The sequence below is a fragment of the Anopheles bellator genome, chromosome 2, assembly GCF_943735745.2.
Source record: "Anopheles bellator chromosome 2, idAnoBellAS_SP24_06.2, whole genome shotgun sequence".
Taxonomy (NCBI): domain Eukaryota; kingdom Metazoa; phylum Arthropoda; class Insecta; order Diptera; family Culicidae; genus Anopheles; species Anopheles bellator.
Window position 1 is genome coordinate 49872712 of NC_071286.1, and position 25093 is coordinate 49897804.

At 38.6% G+C, this 25093-nt stretch overlaps 2 protein-coding genes across 2 annotated transcripts; both read left to right on the plus strand.

The window, feature by feature from the left end:
- Positions 1-209: 209 nt before the first annotated feature.
- LOC131208608 (aryl hydrocarbon receptor) lies at positions 210-20115 on the plus strand. Its single transcript, XM_058201406.1, has 13 exons — positions 210-265; positions 1220-1318; positions 1388-1451; positions 14041-14231; positions 14337-14464; positions 16768-16857; positions 16927-17136; positions 17226-17413; positions 17491-17597; positions 17673-17863; positions 17961-18161; positions 18353-18586; positions 19968-20115. Exons 3-13 carry the CDS (start codon positions 1390-1392, stop codon positions 20061-20063), a joined length of 1698 nt encoding a protein of 565 aa, XP_058057389.1. The 5' UTR covers positions 210-265; positions 1220-1318; positions 1388-1389; the 3' UTR covers positions 20064-20115.
- Positions 20116-21496: 1381 nt separating this feature from the next.
- LOC131212773 (IDLSRF-like peptide) lies at positions 21497-25011 on the plus strand. The gene is made up of 4 exons (XM_058206783.1): positions 21497-22231; positions 22377-22505; positions 22576-22774; positions 23285-25011. Exons 1-4 carry the CDS (start codon positions 22117-22119, stop codon positions 23430-23432), a joined length of 591 nt encoding a protein of 196 aa, XP_058062766.1. The 5' UTR covers positions 21497-22116; the 3' UTR covers positions 23433-25011.
- The last annotated feature ends 82 nt before the right edge of the window (positions 25012-25093 follow it).

Consider the following 25093-nt stretch of genomic DNA (forward strand, 5'->3'; position numbering starts at 1 on the left):
TATGTGAACCACGGATCGCGTGAGTGAGTGGACTCGTGCGCTCAGTGCGCTCAGTGCTTTTCGAAGTCGCAGTGCTTCACTGCGAAGCGATCGCAATTTTCAATTTTAAGGGTGCTCTGTTATCATTAAAACTCGTTGCCCTTGCGGAAGGATACGGATTTGGATACGATCAATAGTAAGTGAAGTGATTTCCGGTTCAGTGGCAAGTGTAGCATAGCAAATGTTATAACATTATATGTGAACAGTGTCTTGAATTATTGACTAGGTGATAGTGGCGCGGTTTGGCAAACCCCAACAACCCTAACCAGGGTTGGCCAGCCAAGTGAAGCAGTAAGAACAATCCATTTCGCCACAAGCTCTGGGAGCATAATACTGAGAATTGCTACGTTAACGTGAATAATCTATGCGATAGAAGAAAATGACCCACGAAGAAAACAAAGCCTCGCCGATTGGTGGGGAACGTGGAAATCGAAACGGAGGAAAATTTCAACTCTCTCATCCATTAGCAAAAAAAAACGCTATCGTCCTCGTCCCACGATGACTGCGTGTCGGCGAAGCGGTTTGTTGCATTGCGTGACAGCGCAGTTGGAAACACTATTATATATACGAGTTAATATATTTCCATCCTCTGTGTTTCTATATAAATGTAATATGCGGCATTTGTACCCACCAGCCCAGCACCCCCCAACCCATCGCCAACCCCCGTTTGGTCGGGACCTCTAATGGAAGTAGCGCCAAGAGTTTGGTCCATTTCGTCCCTTGTGCAAAATATCAGCCGTAGGCAGAGAATTCGTTGTAGTTTCGTCTGTATTTTTTGTTGCTGTTGTGCGTGTATCATACTCACGTCAATAATCAAGAACAAATCGCGTGACTACCCGTTACCGCTGGGTTCTATAACATCATTGTGGTGGGGATATAGCATGATGCCAATTTGGCTTTCAAAAACACTGAACACTTTGATTGTTTTCGCCCTTTTATTTTTTAGTTACTTCATTCTATATACGTTTCTAAGATGTTGTTAAATATTACCTTAATTACCTTTCTTGAACATTTTTGCTGCAATCGTCACTCATCTATCTACTATACACCTTAAATAACGTAATATAACACAACATCAGCAGTATAACATGAACAAACGTGCTATTTAACATATTTTTTCATAATTTAACTAACTTCGAAATTTTCATACAATCCTATTCGATCCTATGCCTGAATGCAGTGAATTTTAATGAATAAAAAGTGACGTACAGCGCATATGGCGAAAACGTTTTAAAAGTGACGTTATGAACTAAAGTGATAACTCAACATAAAGAAGAAGGTGATAAGTCGGTATTTATCTGCACCACTGTGTACTATTGAAAATTCTTTTTAATCATAACGTGATTAGGAATGAAAATGAGCCAGCTCGGAACTGTTTATGCGACCAAACGTCGACGTCGGAATGGTAAAAGGTAAGTTCATGGTACATTTTCATAATAGCTAGAATTCCCACCAATACTTATTTCCAACGATAAATTAGCATACTATACACAACATTACTGAATGGGCTATGAAAAAAGGTTTAATTTATGATACCCACAACACAAAAAACTACACGTTAGCCGAGTTGCGATTTCTTTCAAATCATGACTGAATTGCTGTTCTACAGGTTTAGTTAAAGTGCAGATGTCCTGACCACATTATTTCAGCTCAACAACACCATCAATTATTGGGTCTTCTAATGTTTGCACTATTTTCGGTAACAATTTCGGTGCATCGAAATTGATAAGCATTTATGCAAATTTTCACAATCTACCATTCCGACTACTGGCTTTCCGGAGAATTACTGGGTTCTTGTGTTTCGGAAGCTTCGATAAAAGCATTATTGCTGTTTTCCATGATTTTCAACTCAGGGAACTGTATCTCGGGGGAATGGCATCTTAAAAACCAAAATCTACTTAAGAGTTAGAGCATTGAGCGAATTCATCACCGGGCTTTTGGGAGTGCAAAATTTTAATTACACCATCCGTACTGTATTACTATCTTCTGAAAACTAAGTTATGCTTTTTATTTCTTGTTCGTGAAGCATTCCAGAGCAATGTCTCACAATTTCCTTCGTATCATACTATTTGTTTGGCAAATTCCCTCCGGAGCAAGTTGCCCTCACTAAGGTCACGCGATTAATAACAGTTGATAAATCACAAGCGCGTGTAATCTTTAGCGTTTTAGTATAAAGAAACGAGGCGACTGTCCATGAGGTTCATCAAGCGAAAAAAACGTAAAGCAAGTTTCATTTACGCAGATCGTTGATATCGGTAGCTCGAGAACGGCCAGTATAAAGGAAAGGAAATCGGTTGGTGTCAGCGTTGGCGGCTTTTTTTACACAAAATACTGCACCGGCTTTCCCACATCATCTATTTGATCATTTACCTTTTCCTGCTGTTCATATTTTCATTTGCCCCTTGCAAGAATTGAAGACGTGTCATAAATTGAAATAAGACCCACTATAAATATTTATATTTAATAAAAAAGAAACACATACTTTTAGCTACCAATGTTTTCTTTTAAATCATTAAATTGTACGCATGTTGCATCTCACAGCAACAAGACAAATGAACATTGTATGCATGTTACATCTTACAATAACTGATTATAAAAATAATGATAATCTGAATTTGTCGCTCGGGGTAATTTTGCAACCGACTACGCTAAAGCTATTTACAAGCAATTACGAGATAATTTATACTTGGAGTAGTTTGCTGTGCAAAAAGTTCAGTTATCAGACCAAATAAATGTCAATTGTTACTATTCAGATTTTCATACAGATTTTTACTATAACTCTCATAATTTTTACGCTAATATTCGATGGACCAACCAATCAAGGACCAATCAATGACGAACCTTGTGGCATATCCCTTGACTGGAGACTGAAGACACGGCCTCAACAACACTAGACAATATCTGTTTGATTCCGCCTGTTTCATGACCGCATTACGGAATAAAGCACAGTTTGAGCACGTCGGTCTTTTTTAGATCCTTCTTCTACCTCGAGGGCCCCAATCGATTGATCGATAACCGGTTATGCTGTTTTTCGATGCCCCACAGTCAGTAGGATGCAATTTTTTATGTGTTATTTTTTCATGCATTTCCTCTTTTGTGCATGTTTTACCAATTCCCTGATTCAGATATATTGTTAAAATGTTATGATCAAGTAATGTCCTCCTGGCAAAACGGAAGGTGTTGGTAAAGTAAACACCAAATTGAAAACTCAATTGATGATATGGTATCCATAGAATAATGTGCCTTGCATTTTAATAGGCTCATTTTTCACGATTCTTCATATCTAGGGCATTTCGATTAAATGGTTTGACGACTTAATTGTGAAACAATGATTTGCAAAACATAGTAGCATTTGAAAATTTGAAGAGATTATATAAATATGTGTTCTATGTTGGCTCCCATAGTTGTTTAATGTTCTGAGAACAACCTCAAATTACATTTTTATTTAGTTCCGTGCCATACCCATTTTCAACCATAGGTGCATTTGAGAGGTACCAATGCAAAATGTATTTGTTACTAGCAGACCCAGCAAACTTTGTTCCGCCCCAGTGGCAATAAGTGAACAGTTTTTGGATGTTATCGAGTCCATTTATATATATATATATATATAGATAAATTAGAATAAATGAAAAAAATCTAGTATTTCAATGATTCTTCAATAGGCTTTTTTAGCCTTTCTTTTACACTACATTTTATCCTTGTGATAAACTACATTTTTTGAATTACCATCAGGTGCAAGAACAAACAACGCCGATGGTCTTCCGATCCGTGAACATGCCACATATAAATGACCATGAGAAAAACATTGATTTTCCAAGTTCAGACCACAAACTTTCAAGGATTGGCCTTGCGATTTGTTAATGGTCATAACGAATGCAAGACGGATCGGGAATTGAAGTCTCTTAAACTCAAACGGCATATCGGTTGGGATCATCGTGATCCTCGGAACTTCCTCACCTTCGAATTCTTCTTTGAGTATCACAGATTGTGTTTCATTGAGTTTTGGTTGGTTTATGTTTCGAAGTATAATTACTACGGAGCCAACCTTTAGGCGTAAATTGTGCGGTGGTTAGCCACACACATCCAAGGAGTAAGATATTCAATTGAAAAGTTGGTGGCTTCATCTTCATTTGATACGCAGTCAAAAGAATGGATGAATGCATTGTTCCAATGATCTTATTCTGAATTATGTAGCTTAGGTCAATACATCTTTATACTTAGTCACTGTAATTGCTCGCTCACTCAACCATTCACTATATTTGTAGTTGAAAATGATGTTTGAAAATACTTTGTTGATAAGTTCGTCTTACGATGAGACAAAGTTACAGATATTCTTAGGAAATGAAATCAATCCGGTTGATTCATCAACAGGTATTACCGATAGTCAGCAATTGCTCAGAGGAATCTTCAGCAGATGTATCAATAAATAATGCAACTCCCATGTTTGTTATCAGCTGAAGGTTCTTCACATAGTTTGAGATTCGATAGATTCGATAGTTTGAGACAAGCGTTCATCGGCAGCCGAATTGCCAAATGACACGAATTTAACTCTTCATAATTTTTCGCAAACATTCGATCCATCTCGAAATCCATCTCAAATAAGACACGGTACGGTACGCTTTCACTATTTATAAGTAAAAGTACTGTTAAACAATCTTTCTCCGTTTGGCAACATTGTCATAACACTTGTATTGCGGATAATAAACTTTGTTGTGCAGCAAGCTAATTTTGTCTGTAATAAATCTTTATGTCTTATGTCTCGTAATTGATAACATCCTTTTTCCCAAGGAAATTACCTTTGTTTAGCAATCCACTGTATTAACGGTGATCGTGCATATAATAATCTGAGTAGCAAGATGTTTAATGTTTAATGTGCTTTGTTTACTTGTGTACTAAAAAGGACCATAGTATTATGTCCTCCCGTGCTTTGTTAGCCACAAGTTTTACAATGCATTATACAATTAGCATAGTTTTCGTTTTATATTTTCAATTTTTTTCTAACAACATCCAATAGTCCATTGAAACGAACAAATCAACAGGTATCAAACAAATAATTTCATATACTGTTAAGCTTTTAAACTAACTCAGTGAAAACACCAGAAAGAATTAATAATAGGAATGTTTACTTTTTATTTCAATCGATTGAACGTAATGCTCGCTTCTAGCGATTAATTGTTCAGATATGTATCAAATCGTTTTTACGATCGTGTGTTCAGATCGTTTTAAACCCAAGAACCCAACAATAGCAAGGTTAGCCAACAATATAAAACGTATTGTCATAAATAAAGATTCTAACCGCAAATACTGAATGTAATTGGTTAGGATAGATCGTTTACATATAATATTGAACTGAAATAAATTGGAACAATATATAATCGAACGAAACACAAAATATATTTCTCCTAAATATTAAAGGCAAATAGCGTCCAAATGAACACTTTACGCAAGATTTACTTAATTTGTCTTTCCAACACAACGAAGTTCGTTCATTCGTTCGGTGTTTTTGTGATAAACATGTGATAAGCAGTGAACATGTTGATCCTAATGTTTCTAATGAACGTTTGTTTTTTTCTAAAATTAAACTATTGTTTGTCTTGTTTGTTTTTTAATTCGTTTGCCTTTTTTCCACAATAAATCTAATGACGCAAAGAAAATGTGCGAAGTAGGTGAGTGTTTTATAAAAGTATGCTTCGTTGTTTGAATATAACGGCCAAAACATGTGTGTCAATAACGAATGTAGGAATGATGACTAACTATGTAATGAAAATGTTCGGTGAATTTGTCGTGAACATTTCAAAATTACACTAATTTCTACTTGTTTGCTTTCAAAATACCACTCTTAAGCTTTAATTTTTCACCTGCACCTGGATACAATGGAGGACGTACGTCGTATTTGAATCAAACCCCGCTTTATTGCACTTTTTTTTCTCAAACTCTCAAAATTGGATCTTTATTATACAGAGATGTTTGATTACATAAGAGTACAGAGATATTCCACAATGGGATTGCAGCTATTTAATAATTTTAAAGTATCAAAATGATTGAAATGAAAATATTTCGATTAAAATCTATTTAGATTACATGTTATGTCACGTGGCATTGAGTCATTATATCATACTTATAACTAATAACTAATAACTACATACATCTTACAACTAGTTAACTTTAAAAACATCAGATAATTAGGTCTTTTATTGTTGGGTGTATAGAATTATTGCATCTATTGATTAGGCCTTCTTTTAGTTTTATTGCACTTGATTGAGGTCTTGAAGAAAAAAAACCATATTTATTGCTTTATTTATTGAAACCATATATATTGAAAAAACTGAAATTGCTCATAATTAAACATTAACTTGTAAGTGTATTTGGGGTATTAAGCACATTGCTCATCCAAAAAAATCAAAGGCAATTTTCCAAGAATAAGTACATTTGGTTCGTTCTTAGAAGCAATGTTTACAGGTGCATGTAAAATTATGATACGTCATATTCATAATTTATCTTAATTCGAATTTTCTTTGATCATAGCTTAGTTCGAAATCAATCACTTGTATTTTGTTTCAGTATTCGTTATTCGGTATAAAACATAAACAAACTGACCCCTTGTTAGCTGGACTGCATGTTAAGCGTTGTAACAATTTGTTGTTTAACTCTTAACACCAGTACATCAAGTGGTGTATTCACGGTCATTTCGATTTCGCTCAGGTTTGATTTCTTTTACTATTCTTTGTTTTCTTTCTATAAATATTCGGTATTAGTTTTTATCACATCGCGAATTGCCATATGAACCTCACATGGAAGGAAAGTTCGCGGCAGTGGTAGCGAAACAAATTTAAATTTGCGTTTTGGATGCTTCCACGTAGAGATGCAAAAAACACCAATATATTGGGCCCATGACATGCCCAACATGATGCCTTTGCAAGGCTCCCCGTGCTGTTTTCTTCAACGAAAATGCTTCTCAGCTCGAACTGCCATTCGTACTACTGGAACAAAATGTTACTAAACGCAAACCCGTTTGTCATGAACACCGGGATATCATGGTGCAAAAGGGATGTTGTTTGTTTAATTCTCTTTACACTCCTCTTATTTCCTTACTTCAGCGCTTATTGGGTCTTCGGGTCTTGTCCGCACGCTTCTTGTTTGCTTGGTTCTCCAGGAGATATAGCATACCTTCATTACCGCTTCCAGATACTCTGATTGCCTAGGTCGAAGAATCTTTATAATTTGTTTATTTGTTTTTGGGGTTTTGGTTCAGGCTACCTTTTCAAAGTTCGAATACATCCACAACGAACGAAGAATCTTTCTGTTTGGGCGTTTTGATTGTTTCGTTAACATAAATTAAACTACTACTGTGCAGACACCAGAGCATGCACCCCACGGCGCGGGAAGGAATGCTACACTTTTTATGAATTGAGAAGTTTATTTAATGATTCCCTTTTGCTAACGTTGAAAGTGTACGTTCTGAAGCTTGACGTTAATCATTTCTGAACATGGCAACTAACTACAAGAACGGAATGACTACGATTTATTACACTGGAATTGACTCATTTGCTAAAGTATGGTACTAATTTAAGGAAAGAAAACTTACTGGAATGTGAATAATAATTAGTGCATGTATCATCACACTCTAACGCTATTTTTAACCTGTTTCGTATTTCGTTACTCTAAATGTTTGCCCGATTTGGACGTTCGTTCGTCTGTTTCATTATTGCTTTTAATCCATTAATTCTAGATAGTAAAACATAACAAAAAGTAAGCAACGGATGAATGTGTACAAAGGTACTGTAAGTGTTATCATTGAACACCGTTTTACTCATACCACATCCAATTAACTAACTTAGTCGGTAAAGGGTTTTCATATGAAATCCGAAGCCAGCGAAACAGTTGCCGTTCGTTGTTACTGTGCAGACATTTCATTATTTTTCGCAAACAACTGCGCGAAAGGGCAGCTGTATAATGCGAGTATGCTCACCTGGGAAGTATGCCTCATTTGCAGGTTGGTTTGTTACATGCGATTTCACTGTGCCTGTTTCTTTGTTTCCTTGAAGTTCGTGGCCACATGGAATACTTTGGCAGTATGAGGAGAGCGTAAAGTCGCTTCATTAATAATGATCAACAATGTCACTTGCGCAGGTTGACTAGGTCCATTGTATCACCTGGTGGATCTTCACTAGTGCATAATAATATTTATCTTTTCAACTTCTGGAACCAGGAAGAAAGTTGTGCGATTTTGTTAATACTTTATTTTGTTATAGTACGCCGGTGCATTATTGGTTTGCTTAATGACAACGAGCAATGTCTGAGAGTGTTTTAGAGCAAAAGAAGTAGGACAATTGCTTCAAATTGGCGAAAAAACGTTGTATATCAAATAAAATCAAACATTGTACCGCCAAAGCATGATATCGAAAGCACTTTATTCGAGAGTCCATCAAGAGACACTCTCAGCCTGGGCATCGTAGAATATATGACCCAATAGTTGTTAATGTTTCCTGTTTTAAACACAGACACGTGATTCGAAATCCCGGTGGGAAATGGCAATCGTCAACCAGAATGGCTTTCCGATTATTTCATCATCAATGACCGCTCATTGATATTGTCAACATATTACACGGCTGACCGCAAAGTTCAACTATGAACCATGGAACGGTCGGTGCGGTGCGACTCCGTATATTTACCGTTAATGGATTTCATTTATCCAGTCGATTTTGGCAACTGATACTCTGGGAACAGGCCAGAAGTATCTTTTGTGTTGCGTTCGCCATGAACTAACCGACCACATTTTGACCTGATCCCATCCGGTTACGAATGTTCCCGCCTGCTTCAAGTGGTACCAGTCGCGCAGCGTCCAACAAGGATATGGACTGCTGTTCCGGTTGGTCAGGAAAGGGTCATTTCCCCACTGTTACCAGTGTTACCTGCACCGCTGATAGCATCCCCCTTCGAAATAGCATAATGAAAAGGTGGCCGGTAATCAACTCCAGCCGGACTGACAAACCGAAACCGGAGGTCCAGAAAACATATGGACAAAGACACCCGCGCCAACAGACAGCGAAACGACAAAGAAGAAAAAACCATAGCCCACGGAAAACAGTTATTCTCCCGATGTGAATTAAGCCAACCCAACAACATATGCTTCCTCCTGCTGCTCTTTTTTCGATTCAGGAATAAGATTTTAAATGGCTGTGCCGTCACTGTCAGCGAGGGTGAGTTATTAAAAACGCGTGACTCATAGCCTTTGTTTCTAGCGACCTCAGTTAGGATCGGTTCTCCTGGCTGCAGTGCCCCACCGAATGACCTCCTCTGTAACTGTTATTCCATTAGGGCCGCTTTGGGCTTTGGACGAACCACTAAGGTACACCCACCTTGTACCGGCAATCCAGGCCATGTCCGTCGGAAAACGGAAGGGCCACACCGAAAATGATAAAGGGCGCGTGTGTATCAGTAGACCCTAAATGAAAAACAGAATAACCTGCCGGTTCAACGGCGTCTCGGCATTGTTTTCTTTGCCCGTGGTTTCGGGGGCAATAAAAACACGAGCGCAGTGTAGTTATCCTTCGACAGTCCTGGACGTTTGTCTCAGACTGGCGTTTGTCGAAAGGGAATTCAGGTTGAACAACGAAAAAGGTGTGCTGTCCCGGCAACAACGTGCCCAGTCGTCATTAGAATTTGCTGGATTTCCAATGGCAAGCGAATGGTGGGTTCAACAGCAAGGACACCTTTTTGGGGTCAGTAACCCCGTGGTTTTGGCACCCAGGAATGAATAAAGGAAAACCAAGAAGCAATTCAACTAAATGGATAGCGAACCCTTGGAATTCTCTATTCTAATCTCTGTAATCGGTCGCTGCACAGAATGCATTACAGGGTTAGGGTCTAATTACAGTATCACCATGAATTAACCTTATAACGAGCCGCCGGTCACTGCTAAAATATTTATATTTGATTGGATGCCTTTTCGCGGATATTTTCTTTCGTGTGTGGTGTGTGGCCCTTGCGGTGTTGAGTTGCATTGCTAAACAAATAGCCGAAGGAGAATGCAAATCCAAGCGATCGCGCTGAAGAAGCATTCGTTATTAATTGTTTCGAAGCGGCCGTCAATACAATGTTCTGACAGAGGAAGGCGTATCATTTTTCTTTTCTCGAACCAGCACGATTTCGGAGCTGTGATCGGTTTATTGGTTTACTGACGAGGCAGCCAGCTAATTGTTGTCTGTTGTGTGATAATCGCCCATTAGAATGGTGCTTGTTGTTCGGGCTCGTTATTTATTAAACTATTGATCGTTTCGCAGAGAAACAAGCTTACTACAGAACACCGAATAAGGCTCAGCTTACACTTCGCGCGGACGGGTTGCAGTTCAAGGACATTCTATATAGCAAGATTTAGCTGTCATTGACTTGTTTCATTCACATGCCAACGTTGCAGTGCGCATAATTTTCATTTATATTCTTCATCGCCACGTAGTTCGTGGATAAACAAAAGAAACGTTTGGCAAACCTTTTTGTTTTCCGCAAGTGTTGAAAACAAACATAAAATCAGTACCCGTGTTTAGCCAATTGCAAGAGCTTACAGATTACTTACGTAGTTTCAATAGAACTTGCGATTTTACTACTTTCACCTTTATTTTTTGAACTCCAAGAATGCCAAAAATGGATTTTTCGCCAGCAAAATGTAGATTCAAACAATCAAACAATAGTGAGTCAACTAATCTCAAAGCATTCAAAGAAGATATTATCTTTCCATTTCCACCTTCCAGTATGCACTAATCAAATGTTCTACTTCTTGTACTGTGTACGAAACAATGAATTGTTAGTTTCCACGTAATTTACTTCACAATAATGATAACTAATTTAACCTGTGTATGGCAACGAACATGCCAATTGTTGCTGCAAAAGCAAAGTGAGCAAGACATCAAACTAAAACTGTTTATGCAATAACCTTTAAAAACAGCAACACAATCTACGCCATTCGCCGTAGCAATATTTGGGGTCCCTATTAATGGTCCGAAGGGTCTCATGCTCACGGTATGGCTCGTCAAGATACGCCACAGCAGCTGCAAGTTGCAAGAGTTGTAGTAAACCTTTAATAATTACAATTTTGAGCGTTTATGCTATAGACAAGTCGTAGCTTGACGATGCACAAAGGTGGTGGCTTGTGAACATGCATCGTTTCATTTCAATGAACATTTGCGAAACGAATGGTGTGTATGTGAGTAAGCAAGGGTTGGTTCTTGTTGATTCGTCGAACGTTAAGACCTCCACATGATGCACATGTTGTTTCAAGCTGCAACTGTTCGAAGCAGCCTCAAAGTATGGAAAGAAAGGAAACGAGATGATTGCTACTTCCAGTTTGTATGGACTATTTGACCTCATTACACACCTTTCCTGGCACAAGTTGATTTAGTTAATCTCCCGAATGATACAGAATAGAAGGCACCATGTGAAATCTACCACAAAATGTGAGTATATGTTGTTCTATCGAGACAGATGTTAAAAAGTACGTACACTTACGAAAAGAAAACATTTTTATGCAAGTTAATTTTCAAACTTATATGTCATGCATCTTTCGTGACGGGTTTTTTGTTTATTGTGTCGACGATGGACAATAATGTTGAAAACTTGCTACAAATTTAGTGCGTATATGTAAAAACATTTTTGCATAACAGCTTAGATAAAATATTCTCCATTTTCATATTTCAATAAAATATTTATAATATAACTTTAACAATTTACCTTCAGTAATTTCGAAACATAATGGAGATAGGAAGCAGGATATGCCGTTTAAATTATAGAACTCATTTCAGCTGTTGCAGAAAAGTGCAATTTTGAATATACAGTAATCGCTTCTAATTAAATGCAGGTGTTTAAGTTTCGAGGCATCTTGGTTGTATTTTATGGGGTCGAATTCGTTCAGCACCAAACAGGTCAGTTTATCATTCCTGATCTTTTCAACATACAGAGAAGGGGAGCAATGCTTTCGCAAAACTGGTGAGCATTAGTATGAAAGCATAATTTTTGCGTCTCACTTTCTCCAGTGAGCCCATTGCAAATATATGTTCCTGCCGCATGTCTTTGGATCATTGCGTTGATGCACTTAGTTTATGAATAAAACATTTCCCTTTTTTCAAGCGCATGAGCATAACGATCCGTTAATGTAAATGAAATATGAAAGAGCTTTACGGTGTCTATCATTTTGCCGTAGGCTTTATTTGTTTCGCGGGCTTTATATGAATAGAAACTAAGTGACAAAACATAAAAATTTTCATTTTTATGCGGTCTCGAATTGCTGCAATATTCGTTTCGTTTATATTTTCGTCCGTCTTTTGGCTCGTACACAGATCATCTGTCTCCGCTGCACCAACTAATCGGGTTCTAAGCGAAAGATGTCAGCTCGAAACTCGACAGTGCATCGACATGAGTGTGAATCTTTAATTTGATACTTGTTACAGCTCTGTTCGTTCTAATTATAATGAATACATGAATTCCTTTCAAGAATTCTCAGACATAAACATGGGTAAACCAGCTCCTTGGGTAAGAATAGAAATGTCAGGCTGTTTAGTTTTCCAACTAAACCGCCAGCTTCTGTTATCAAATCGAAACTCATAAAGTTTAAACAACAAACAACAAATGAAACTTTATTTCTACCTTTCAATGACCGGATCGATTATATCGACATATATGAATAATCCAACAATGTCTAAATTGATTACAAGTTTGTGAAGCTTCGTTCCATTTGTTACCATTATGATAGGGGAAGTGTGACCACAAACACGAAGAGCATTTATAAGGATGAATGTGTACAGTTTACAGTAAAAAGTATACGGTGAACCTAGACGGTCAGAATAATACAAACGACCCATTTTTGGCAATTAAATTTAAATAAACCGTTCCACACGATCTGTTATCTCTCGGGCTCGGATGCTGTTTAGCTTATGATTAATTCAACACCTTCAACGGGAACGCAGTCTGAATGTCTTCCTTCGAATTACACGATGGTCACCATTGGAAGTGTGGCAGAAATCGGCTGGCTTAATTTTCATTTGATTCACCATTCCACCGTTCTATCCGTGGTCGCGTGAAGAACGGTTGCACTTATCCATTTCCTTGCTGTGCTCAGATATCCCGTGCAATGTCCTCACCGGTACTGGTTTCCACGGATAGACGTGCGTTAAGTTGGTTCACCCTGGAACTCTTTCTGTCGCTACTGTAGAGAATCGATTCAGAATTGTGGTTTGCCATTAGTCTTAATGAAAGATGAAGTTTCTTGTGTTTGATTTTGTTTCTTGTTTGATATTCGTACGATTTCGTTTCTTCCCGGAGCCTTTAGTCATGCAGAAATTGGCTGCCTTTAATTAAATTGTTTGATTTTCGCGAACGGAATTTGCAAACTATGAAAAATTCGATTATTTGTAGCTTTGAATGAAAGCATAAAGTACACTCAAAATATCCAATAAGTCAAAATGAAACCAGGAAATTTTCGGCAATCGATGTTGACTAACAGAAAACATTTTTTATACATTTGATTTAAAAGAACTACCTTAATACATTTGACCCCGTTAAAAGCGCATTTATCTCACTGTGAATTTCTTCGAGTTTGGCTTCGGCATTCGTACACATTTCGTATTCAAACGGACGATACCATTAACCTTTCGGATGCTCTTTCAGCAGATAATTACTCCCATACATTTGTTCTACATGAGGTGACACCACATGTGTAGCACGGTGACCAGTGGCGTGTTGCTGAATCACCTTTGCGTATTTTGCGAAAATTGGCTCCTTTCTCGAGAGAAGACTGAATACGTGAGCCTCTTAATTTATTGCAAGGATTTAAAACCTTCACACCTACCTCGGCTACAATTTACGCTGCATCGATGAGCTTGTGATACAACGACAGGAAAAATTAAACCTTCAATTCATTTCTTTCATACTACATTTACTTATTTTTAAAATATAAACACTAAATACAGCATACATTAATGTGAATTCGTTTCTATTTGTGTATTCCAATAGCATCAAGACAACTCCGAAAGAAGGAATCACCAAGAGCAATCCCTCCAAGCGGCATAGAGAACGACTGAACGCAGAATTGGATTTGTTGGCTTCTTTATTGCCATTCGAGCAAAACATTCTAAGCAAATTGGACCGTTTAAGCATATTGCGTCTGTCTGTCAGCTATCTAAGAATAAAAAGTTACTTCCAAGGTAAATAGGAGTAGAATAAACATTCAATGGCGAAGTTCGCCATGTTTGCTATGCGCTCTTTTGCTAAATTGTGCATCCAATTGTTTTTATTTTCATTTCATGTAGTTGTTATGCACAAGGAAAAAAGCGAAAATGGGATGATGCCACACGCAGTTTCCGAAGATAACTATCGTGCACGAGATTTTACTTCTTATGATCACAGTTTCGTCGTAGACAGTGACATGTTTTTACAGGTATTGTTAATATTTTACAACAGCATCGTAAACTGTGATATATCTATTTTATTTTATTTTCAATTGTGCGTAGTTTGATCACACCACTGCTCATGTAATTGATAATGAAAGCCTGTCCAAACCCCGTAGAATTATTTTTTAAAGATAAACACTAATACGTTCCCATATAGGGGAGTTTAACCCGTTTTAATATGTTCCATTTCATATTCATTTTGAACAAAACAATTGCAACTAATACACTTGTTAGAAATATATCATCTCTAGTGAAATTGATTAATATTTGTATGTTTATTCGAGCTATTGGTTCTTATTGCGAACATCTTCACTATCAACTAAGCGGTTCTCGATGGCCATGGATATTCGATTGGGTTGAGGCCCGAAGATTGAGGTAGACGATTTATTAGCAACAGATAATTGTTAAAAACAGGATTAGCATTCTAACGGTGTGTATGGAGCTATTATATTATTAAAAATCTATCCTATCTATCTATGGGGCTCGGAGTAAGGCAAGTTTCAAGATGTGTCATTAGTGCATGATCCATCTATAGTTCTGACGCTCCCAAGCGCAATAGTACGCAATAGTGATCCGATTCAGGTAGTTTTGATTGTGGTATCAGATTAAAAGACGATTTTTACAGTACTTTCGAACAAAACGATGTCAGTTTGCTGTGCATAAGCTAACAAAGAAATAGTGTGATACTAAAGTAGCGTTTTGTTCTTCAACTTTTAAGAACTTCAATTGTAATTCATTACTAACGTTTGATTTTAGGCCATTAAAGTTGATTTGGAAAGGTTTTTTTTTTAAATAGTCAACATTAGTTGCAAATGTTTTGCACAATTCTATACATGCTGTATTGCTTACTGTGACGTTGTGTTTTTACGGCCGGGGTTGTTGGCCTAACACCAACCCAGGAGCAATTAAGTATTGGAGGTTTATAATATATTCTTTACTAATATTTTCATTTTTATATCGTGATCAGCTACCGTGATCGAATATACCACTGAATATACAATTTTATGTTGGCTCTCTGGTGACAAAACTTTTTTAATTCCGCGCTCTCTTCTTATTGATACACTGACCGAGAGGCACCATTCATCAGCACTCATGTCTTGGCGAGATGCTCTGTCAAAATAATTATGCTACCCACAAACGTTGCCAACCCGTTTCCTGCACTGCGTCTAGAGAGACGAGATGGGTCAATACTGTAATTAAAGAAGTATCATCCTAAAGAAATATCAAATGGAAAAGTAAAGAAGCATATCAAATAGCAAGCCCGGCCCATGAGAAAAAAGCCTGCCTTCGCTGCTATTTATTGTTAGTAATCGCTATTTAATAGCATGGTTGATCGGAATGTATATCCGCCAGAAGCTAAACTACCAAGGGCATCGAAGATGATCAGTTCTTCATCTTACTAAATATCTGTTAAGTTTTTGGTTTTAATTTTTGTTTCTAAACTGTTCTCATAGGAGCATAAAATATAAATTAAACCATAATTTCAAACAATCTAAGTACATTGTTCTTTGTTGGCAGCAATGAATTTCTTGATTGACATGTTTTTTTAAAAATGCTTTGTTTACCGGGCATTTATTTCGCTTCCTTCCAAGCAATAATTAAGAAAACAAAATACAGCTTCAGCTTCATTTTTTCAACACTTTTATCTCAATTTATGTAATGGATAAGTAATGCATATCCAATAGGATAATACTGGTGGGGAACGCCTTAAGAATTGGACAACCTACGATATGTATGTTTCCAGGGTCATCCATTTCGTAGTTTCAAAAACAAACTTTAGAAAAACATATAAAAAAGCCCAAGTTTCAAAAGATTTTTTTATCATAAAGTTTGTATTTTGGCATTATACGTGAAACACAATATCGTTCAGTTGGCCGCCTCGGTACCTATGGAAACAGTACATTCTGATAAGATAATTTTCAATGACTTTTTTTTCATGTGAAAGTATTTACTGCATCGTAAAAAATTATTCAATAGTGTGTATGAAGCTTGTGCAACTAATATTGTACAGCTGTAGTAGGTATCGGCTTGTCAGTCGATCATGCGTGTGCGCTGCCCTCGGTTTCATTGCGAAATACGTCGGTTCGAAGCCTAGCAGTAGTGCACTAACTTGAGTTCACAATTTGAAATTGATTCTTGATACGGTTCTTGATATTATATATATTCTTGATACAGAGGTCCGTTCTATAAAAAATAAATAAATAAATAGACAAATAAATAACTTAATAAGCTATATTGTGTAGTGCATACATAAAATGCCGATAGTAAAATAATTTAAATTTTTATTTAGGCATTGAATGGTTTCATAATGATATTGACATGTGAGGGAGAAGTTTTTTTTGCGACACACACGATAGAGAGCTACTTGGGATTCCATCAGGTAATTCGATTTAAAAGATATTACATGATCTACAACAGATATTTAACTTTTTAGTATTGGTTTTCTTAGTCCGACATTATTCATCAATCGGTGTACGAACTAGTGCATTCGGAAGATCGAGAAGAGCTGCAAAAGCAACTGCTTTGGAATTCTTTTTTACCGGCCGATCTATCTGGTATTCAGCTAAGTGAAGCTCTCGTGCCCGAGAAAGACAAGCTGCTGGAGCGCAGTTTTACCGTGAGATTTCGTTGTTTGCTCGATAACACATCAGGGTTTCTGGTATGATTTTTTCATCAGCATCAGCTGTGGTGAACCATCAAAGCAGTGAATATATAAATATTTCACTTGCATTTTCTCCCGTATACTAGCGTTTGGACATCCGTGGCAGGGTTAAAATCTTACATGGTCAGAACAAGAAAAACGAAGAGCCACCGCTCGCCTTGTTCGCTTTCTGTACTCCATTCGGTCCCCCTAGCTTGTTGGAAATTCCTCCGAAGGAGAACATGTTCAAGTCGAAACACAAGCTCGACTTTTCGTTGGTGTCGATGGATCATAAGTAAGTGAAAATGAATAAAAGTCAACCTTATTACGTATTGCCTATAGTGATATTGTCGCTTCAATTGGGCATTCTAGAGGAAAAAACACGCTGGGATACTCCGACTCCGAGTTGGCCAATATGGGGGGTTATGATCTTGTGCACTACGATGATTTGGCATACGTGGCTAGCGCCCACCAGGAGCGTAAGTAGAGGTCGTTTGTCTTGCTTAGTTGCCGAACACGTTAAACGATGTTTCGGTGATCATTTTTATTTTTAGTATTGAAGACCGGTGCATCCGGAATGATAGCTTACCGTTATCAGAAGAAGGACGGGGCTTGGCAGTGGTTGCAAACTAGCTCAAGGCTGGTGTACAAAAACTCGAAACCAGACTTTGTCATCTGCACACATCGGCAGCTGATGGAGGAAGAAGGGCGGGATCTACTAGGAAAGCGCACGATGGACTTCAAAGTACGAACACAACTAATCTGCGCAGCCTCTTTCGACAAAATAACTTCTTTCTCTTTCTCTGTTTGATTTCAAATTCAATGCTCCCCACCATACACAGGTTAGTTACCTTGATGCCGGCATTTCATCGACTTATTTTGAGCCAGACCAGTTGATCATCAGTTCGAACAATGCCAGCTCGCCGGGCTCTCCGACGACGTCCCAGCAACGTGCCAACCGACGGTACAAAACGCAGCTGAGGGACTTTCTTTCAACATGTCGCCACAAACGTAAACTGCCCAGTCAATGCACCGAACAACAGGTAAAGCTATCAAGGTTGAGCAGATTAGGATAAAACTGCATAATAGATTGATTGTTGGGTTGTTTCTTTTCCAATGTAATTTCAATACGGTTTTTTTTTTGAGTCGACGAAAAAGTATATGGCATTATTTCACCAAATCTGGAAGATAGTTTAAAAATTAAGATAGCTTTTAATGTGTGATTCATTTACAGGTGCCTCCAAGTGTTTCGGTTGTCGACTACATACCTGGCGGGGCGCCGGGAACAGCAGCAGCTGCCGCAGTCGTTGCAGCAGCTGCCTATTCCAACTCTATCAATAGTGTGTACTCCCCGGCGACGCATTTTGCTAGTAGCGGACCGGATAATGTCTACATGGCAGGCCCAGTGCATTCACCGAACTTTTATCCGATGCCCGATAATCTTTTCCACCAGTATCGGCTGCAAGGTGTAAGTGGCTACTATCCCGAGTATCATACCAGCACTAGTGCATCAACGTTTGTTCCTACTAACGGGCTTATTCCGTACGACAGTTATGGAATCACTAAAGAGGACACCATGCGGTGGCATGAGGGAACGAAGAGCTATGGTACTGGCAGCGAATCGAATCAACCGCTCTCGGTTGCCGGTGCCGAGACGGGCCAGCAAGAGCTTGCTAACGCGGTCCCAGAACCATACCTTGTTGGTGGTTTTGCTGCCAATTCCAGTTCTCCTCATGCCTCCAAGGCCTCATGCCATGCACATCAGGGCAAGAATGCTTCTCCTGCGCATTCATCGGAGGAACTGGTCGATCCATGCTGTTCTGCAGAAAGTGCAACACAGGCCGTCGCCGCTACAACAGCTACCCTTCTCGTTACCAAAGAATCGATCCCGCACCACGCCCCCCACCAGCATAGCTACACGCAGCAACAGCATCAGCAACCTTCCCACGATCACCACCAGCAACAGCATCATCAGCAGTTGCAACACATGCTCGCCAATCATCATCATCCACATCACAACGAAACATCAGAAGAAATTAAACTGTCTACCAAATCTCCAACGGCCTCGTCGCCGACACGCTGTGAGCCGCAACGCCAAACAGTTCTCATGTGGGGTACGTCCTATAGCAGCAACAGTAGAGAGTCGATTATCACAAACAACAGTCACTGTAACAGTGAAGAACCATCCTACGAATACATGGACACACCGGGTAACTTTAGCCTCGTTAACCTACCAAAATCGGTGACTAGCTCATCTCTCAACAACGCCACTACAACCGATGTTGTGGCTGCTACTGACGAGACCCGCCCATCTTCTAACCAAACGCCGAACCAGCCAAACAGCGTTGCTTGTGATCATGACATCATGACCGATGCAACGGATAACGCCAAATCGTGCTCGACCATTGCAAATACGCGTAAATCCCCGCAACCCTCAACCGGGGAAGTAGCTGGTAACCATTCGACATCCTTCACTAACCATCTCACTAACAAACATCAACCGCTGACTCTGCTTGTAGAAAGCGCTCCAGCTGATAAGGAGGGCGCGAAACTAACCGATTCCGATGTTAAATGGTACTGTACAGGCGAGCATAACCAAATGATATCTAACACGTAAACTAATCGATCATTTGTCCGTAACATGCCACTTTATTCGACATAATACAGTGCTGCGATATCGAAGCGCGATGTAAACTGAGTTCTTTGTCATATTTGACGCTTGGCCCAATAACTTGTTTTATCAATGGTAAAAGCTGTCGGATACACACTCTCCCATTCACACAATGATGCATGTAAAACTTCTCCAACTGATTGTTCCTGTTCTGTTATGATTCTCCGTTTTGTTCTAGGTGAATCTAGCTCTAAACGAACGAGGTTCCTTCGAGTTTCCCAAGTGCGATAGCGGCAAACTGCATGCCAAAGGTCTACTAAGAGAAACTTTCTAGGTGCACATCACAAGATCAGATAATAAATGAACGTTTCCTTAAGGCGCCGAATGCAAGCAGTCGTTTCAACAACCCTAAACAGCAGCAGGGAGTTAGTAAGAAATAGTACTAGCTACTTTGCTCTACATAATAGTCTATACTTTTCAGTTATCGATGGTGCACATAGTGTGTTCAATAAACGTATTTTTACTTTGTCTGAAGCTATTGTGTTTTGTTTGCTGAGAACTGAATTAAGAATTCTGCATGGTCGCAATTTCCAGAATAAAAAAAATAATTAGATTGAAACATAGAAGACTTCCCGCAATACCATTAAGCAGATAATTCTGTGACCATTTGAAATATAATTTCTTTACATTTATATTACAACTAGGCATTCTTCGTTGAGCACGCAGTTTTTAAAATAAATACAAATACCCACTATACGTTGCGAAAGACTTCATCGATCTTCCTAACTTGACGATGATCCACGAGAAATGTAGATATTCCTTAGAAAGAAATTATAAACGCTTCATGATCAAACTCTTTCAAATAATAAAAATAATAACAACCATTGTCTACTAACCTGCCACAACCGAAACCGGAGAATCGAAACCCAACACAACTCCAACGGCATTATACCATTTTTGAAATAACGGCCTGCTGGGACCTTTTCATGGCTGCAGAGTGCGCTCGATTATAGAAACTTTCCCACGATTATGGAAACCGTCGAAACTCCGGGACGTTGCGTGCTGGTTGCATAGTTGCAGGCAATTACGATGGAATTAATTTGGATCGTTTTCAAAATCAAATTTGCAACATTCGTTTTTTCGGTCAATGATTATGATGATGATTCGACATTGCGCCAATAATTTATGACAGTAGATAAATGTAATGAGAAACATTAAGATCATTAACAGTTTACTGTTGGGAAATACCAGCTGGCTGTGAGGAAATGCACGGTTATGCTGGAAATGCTGGTACAAACTGCAGGTTGTTTCGGTTTATAACGTGTCCCGTAGGGTTCCCCGCAATATCGACGAATAACCGGTGTGATAATTGGCGCAGCAACTTCCAGGGAACGAACGCCGGGATTGGAATTCGAACCCTGGCCAGCGACGAGCGTTACCGACTGCTCTATCTCTATATCTGAAATCCTCACTTTTGAAATTTGGTTTATGACCGCCTTTTCTCCATAGTACACTGTGCAGACAGAACTCACCTACTCTGTTGGCACATTCTGTTGACGTCAAAACGAAATTTTACCATAGTACACTATTGCGCAAGCGCGCTTCCCACATCCGTTTTGGTAGGTACTCATTGAAGTACAACAAATATCCAGTTTGGTCGGGGAAATACTGGGTCATTTTTCTATTATTCTTGCATGTGAGCTTTAAAGACCACTCACCAACATTGCTACCAGCGAGAATTTGCTGGAGACAGTGGTCCAATTGCTATCGATGGAGCGGGATCAGAAAAAAGTATATTTGTTTGACTAATCGAATGTTTCAAAGCAACAATAAGAAAAGCTGAAAAACGACAGGAGATTGTTTGAGAGAAGCAAGCCGAGCAGTGCCATACGAAACGGGCTCCAAACAAGGCCATCCGGGGCTTAAGGAGCACCCGTGCAGGACTATTGCAGATCGTGAGGGCGTTCCATTTCGTTTTCGCGAAACTACGCGTCGGCGTCTTCTGTTCGCTCGTTCATTCGATAGTCGTGGAATTTTCCTCTGACATTTTTTATCGCTTTAAACAATCGTAGTTTTTTCTCAGTCCCGACACTGGACCATTAGTCAAAAACGAACCGTCAATCCGTTTCAAATGATCATTTTTAGCCACGGTAGTACTTTTGCCTCCGGTCGTCGTTCTAAAGATGATTCGGTGATTTAGACATAGTTGCTACGGAAGTCAAACTACAGCAACGTGTACTAACTTTCTCGAATACTCAAACCAAGTGCTTGTCCTAGTGCGAAAAAGTGTCTATATTCTCTAGAATAGTGAAGAGAGTGTAACAAATTAACTGATATCCTTTGCCCTATTCCCAAACCCCAACATCTTTTGTCCTAAGTTCAATAAAATGGCAACGAAAACTTGGTTTGGAAATGTGCTGTTCGTGTCTTTTCCTTTGGCCATATTAGGCATCGATTTGAGCAGGCTTTACGGTCACTTACCAGCTGTTTCGAAACGCAACGGTGAGTGGTGTAAAGGAACAGGTTTTCTTATCAAAAGAGCGTTTTCATACGCGACATCGTACTGACGCCGATTCTGGTCTTACTTGTTTACTTATTATTTTTATTATTAAGTTTTACATAACTCTATTTCCTCTTTTATTCTTAGAGGCTTGCCATCCTTACGAGCCTTTCAAATGCCCTGGTGATGGAAACTGTATTTCGATTCAGTATCTCTGCGATGGCGCACCAGACTGTTCTGACGGGTATGACGAAGATATGCGTCTTTGTACAGCAGGTACGGTGATTTCCTGACGAATACATGTTATGCACTTGTAATGCGATAAAAACCTTTATTTCCTTGATAGCTAAACGCCCACCTGTAGAGGAAACGGCATCTTTTCTGCAAAGTTTGCTAGCCTCGCACGGCCCAAATTATCTGGAGAAATTATTTGGCAGCAAGGCTCGCGACGCGTTGGCTCCACTTGGAGGCGTTGAGAAAGTGGCCATCGCTCTGAGTGAATCGCAAACCATCGAAGACTTCGGTGCTGCATTGCATCTAATGAGGTATGTTGACGTTCACATTTTATACCTTTGTTCTATTTTTTAAATCTTAGCAGAAACTTTTGCTCTACTTGCCTGCTTCAATATGACCCGACAACATAATCAATGTATCAATGGAATAATGTAACAAATGGTAAAAAATTATCATGCTTTGACTGTTTTGACTACAGCTAGTGCTGAGTACTTGCGCTCAATTTGTTACATGTTACATTGATTACATTGATGAGGATGATTAGGGACTTATGCAAAAAAACAATAAGTTATGGAACCGTTAAATAATTATAAACTCTCTGTCCTAAATAGAAATCATTAGTCTGAAATGTAAAAAAATACCATAGTATAAAAGAGTTATTCGAACACATAATATTTCTGTATATTTTGAGAAAAGGTTATTGAGAAATAAATATTGTGTCTCCCATCGGCTTCTAACTTCTAACTTCTAATCAAATTTGTATATAACAAATAATAAAAATTAAATCATCTTGTTTAATTTTATATTTCATTCCACAATAGGTCTGATCTTGAGCACTTACGATCCGTTTTCATGGCCGTCGAAAATGGAGATTTGGGCATGCTGAAATCCATCGGTATAAAAGATTCAGAGTTGGGAGATGTTAAGTTTTTCCTCGAAAAACTCGTCAATACCGGCTTCTTGGACTGAGTTTTATCTGATCTCCCGTATCCGTATACTAACAGTTTGTATTATTTTGTGCCACTTACACCGCAGATTTACTCCTTTTTAGGCTCACCAGATGGTTTCACCTACTAATTCCAAAAACCATATTTTCTTCAAAGTAAAAAGCACACGCGCACACACCATTTGTACGCATTTACAAAATCTGGAAAGATACAAAAACACAGAAGGGGAAAATACTGGACAATCGCCTGTTTGCGCCTCTTTTCATAGCTTCCCGTAGTTCACGTAACGCTAATGGATGATTCTTCGATCCAAGGTAGAGCCTATGGTTACGATGGACATGGGCGATTGCACTGTTCGGGCACGTTTCCAATCAGACTTTTAAAAAATCATGAATGGCATTGTGTGCGAACTGATAAAATACGTGGCATAAAATTGCCAATCCTGACACAAACATTACCGTAAGTTTCATCGCAGCTTAAGCCTCTACGAAACATTTGTATATGCTTTATGGAAGCAGAATTTCTTCGTGAATAATGGAATCGTTATTTGATTGTTGAATTTTAAATCAGGAAATTTAGAAGTAAGAGAAGGACGATAATCCAAAGCGAAATTAGAAAAACGGAAGAATACAATGCGCCAAGGGAACGAAAATCATCCATTAACAGAATCCACTGACTAACGAAGTTTTAAAAACTTAACTGAAAACGACTTATCAAATTGAAAAATTGCGACCATGAATTAAGTTTAGACGTCTCACAATTGTTTTGTTTGGTCATGTATTTTAAAAGTTTATGTACCCACCATTCGAAATATTAGTGTATCGAACGTGTTGTGAGGCGACGATACAGGAAAAGCAGGAAAAAAGTTACTGCAAGTTTGGTGATGTCAATAGATGCATGACAAAATCTACAAAAGCATATCATGATATTTATAGAGTCAGTGCTTATACACTATTTATACAAGCCAAAAGAGGCAGTCCTTACAGTCCTTTAATGTGCTTACATCCTTACCACAAAGAAGCGAAGAGGAGTTACTGCACACGGAAATCAAGACATATCAGAAACCTATGATTATGATGGAATGAAACTAAAACACATATCGTAAAAATTATGATGCATGAATATGACAAAAAGATACATGAAGAAAGGCAGATAATATAATTTATGCACTTCAATCAAAAAATAATATTTTACGTTCGTAAACTGGAATCCCATTACCATTTTTACAAAGTGATCAAATATAGGATATTTATTTTTCACTCCGGCAAAGTCCAATTCATTCCTATGTATACCACCAAATCGATCAGCATGAAAATCCAATTAAGTTGACAATGAATCCACGGTACCAGAAGAACCTAGCTACCACTTAAAAGTGAAGTGTGTTAAAATGTATTCAACGTCGAAAATCGAAACTGTTCGAAGTATATTGGATAGAGACGAAAATTCAAAACCAAGCAGTAAAATAACTATACAAAATTACAAATCGTCCCCAAAAATTACACAGAAGCCGTAACAGTGGAACAGTTCGTGTCGGTCCGTCGTCAGAGATGACAAACACAATCAATACGTATAAGAAACATGCAATGCAACAACGAGCAAAATATATCTGTATCGGTATCTTGTGTCAGTGGAGTAACCGGGTAGTGTCTCTCGTTTCATGGAAAGAAAAATCGTTACGATTGT

Coding starts and splice junctions, on each gene's coding strand:
- LOC131208608 (XM_058201406.1), top strand. CDS start 1,390: ATGAAAATGAGCCAGCTCGGAACTGTTTATGCGACCAAACGTCGACGT. Junction 14,465..16,767: donor ACAGTGACATGTTTTTACAG/GTATTGTTAATA, acceptor ATTTTTATTTAG/GCATTGAATGGTTTCATAAT. Junction 16,858..16,926: donor GCTACTTGGGATTCCATCAG/GTAATTCGATTT, acceptor TGGTTTTCTTAG/TCCGACATTATTCATCAATC.
- LOC131212773 (XM_058206783.1), top strand. CDS start 22,117: ATGGCAACGAAAACTTGGTTTGGAAATGTGCTGTTCGTGTCTTTTCCT. Junction 22,232..22,376: donor AGCTGTTTCGAAACGCAACG/GTGAGTGGTGTA, acceptor TTTTATTCTTAG/AGGCTTGCCATCCTTACGAG. Junction 22,775..23,284: donor GCTGCATTGCATCTAATGAG/GTATGTTGACGT, acceptor ATTCCACAATAG/GTCTGATCTTGAGCACTTAC.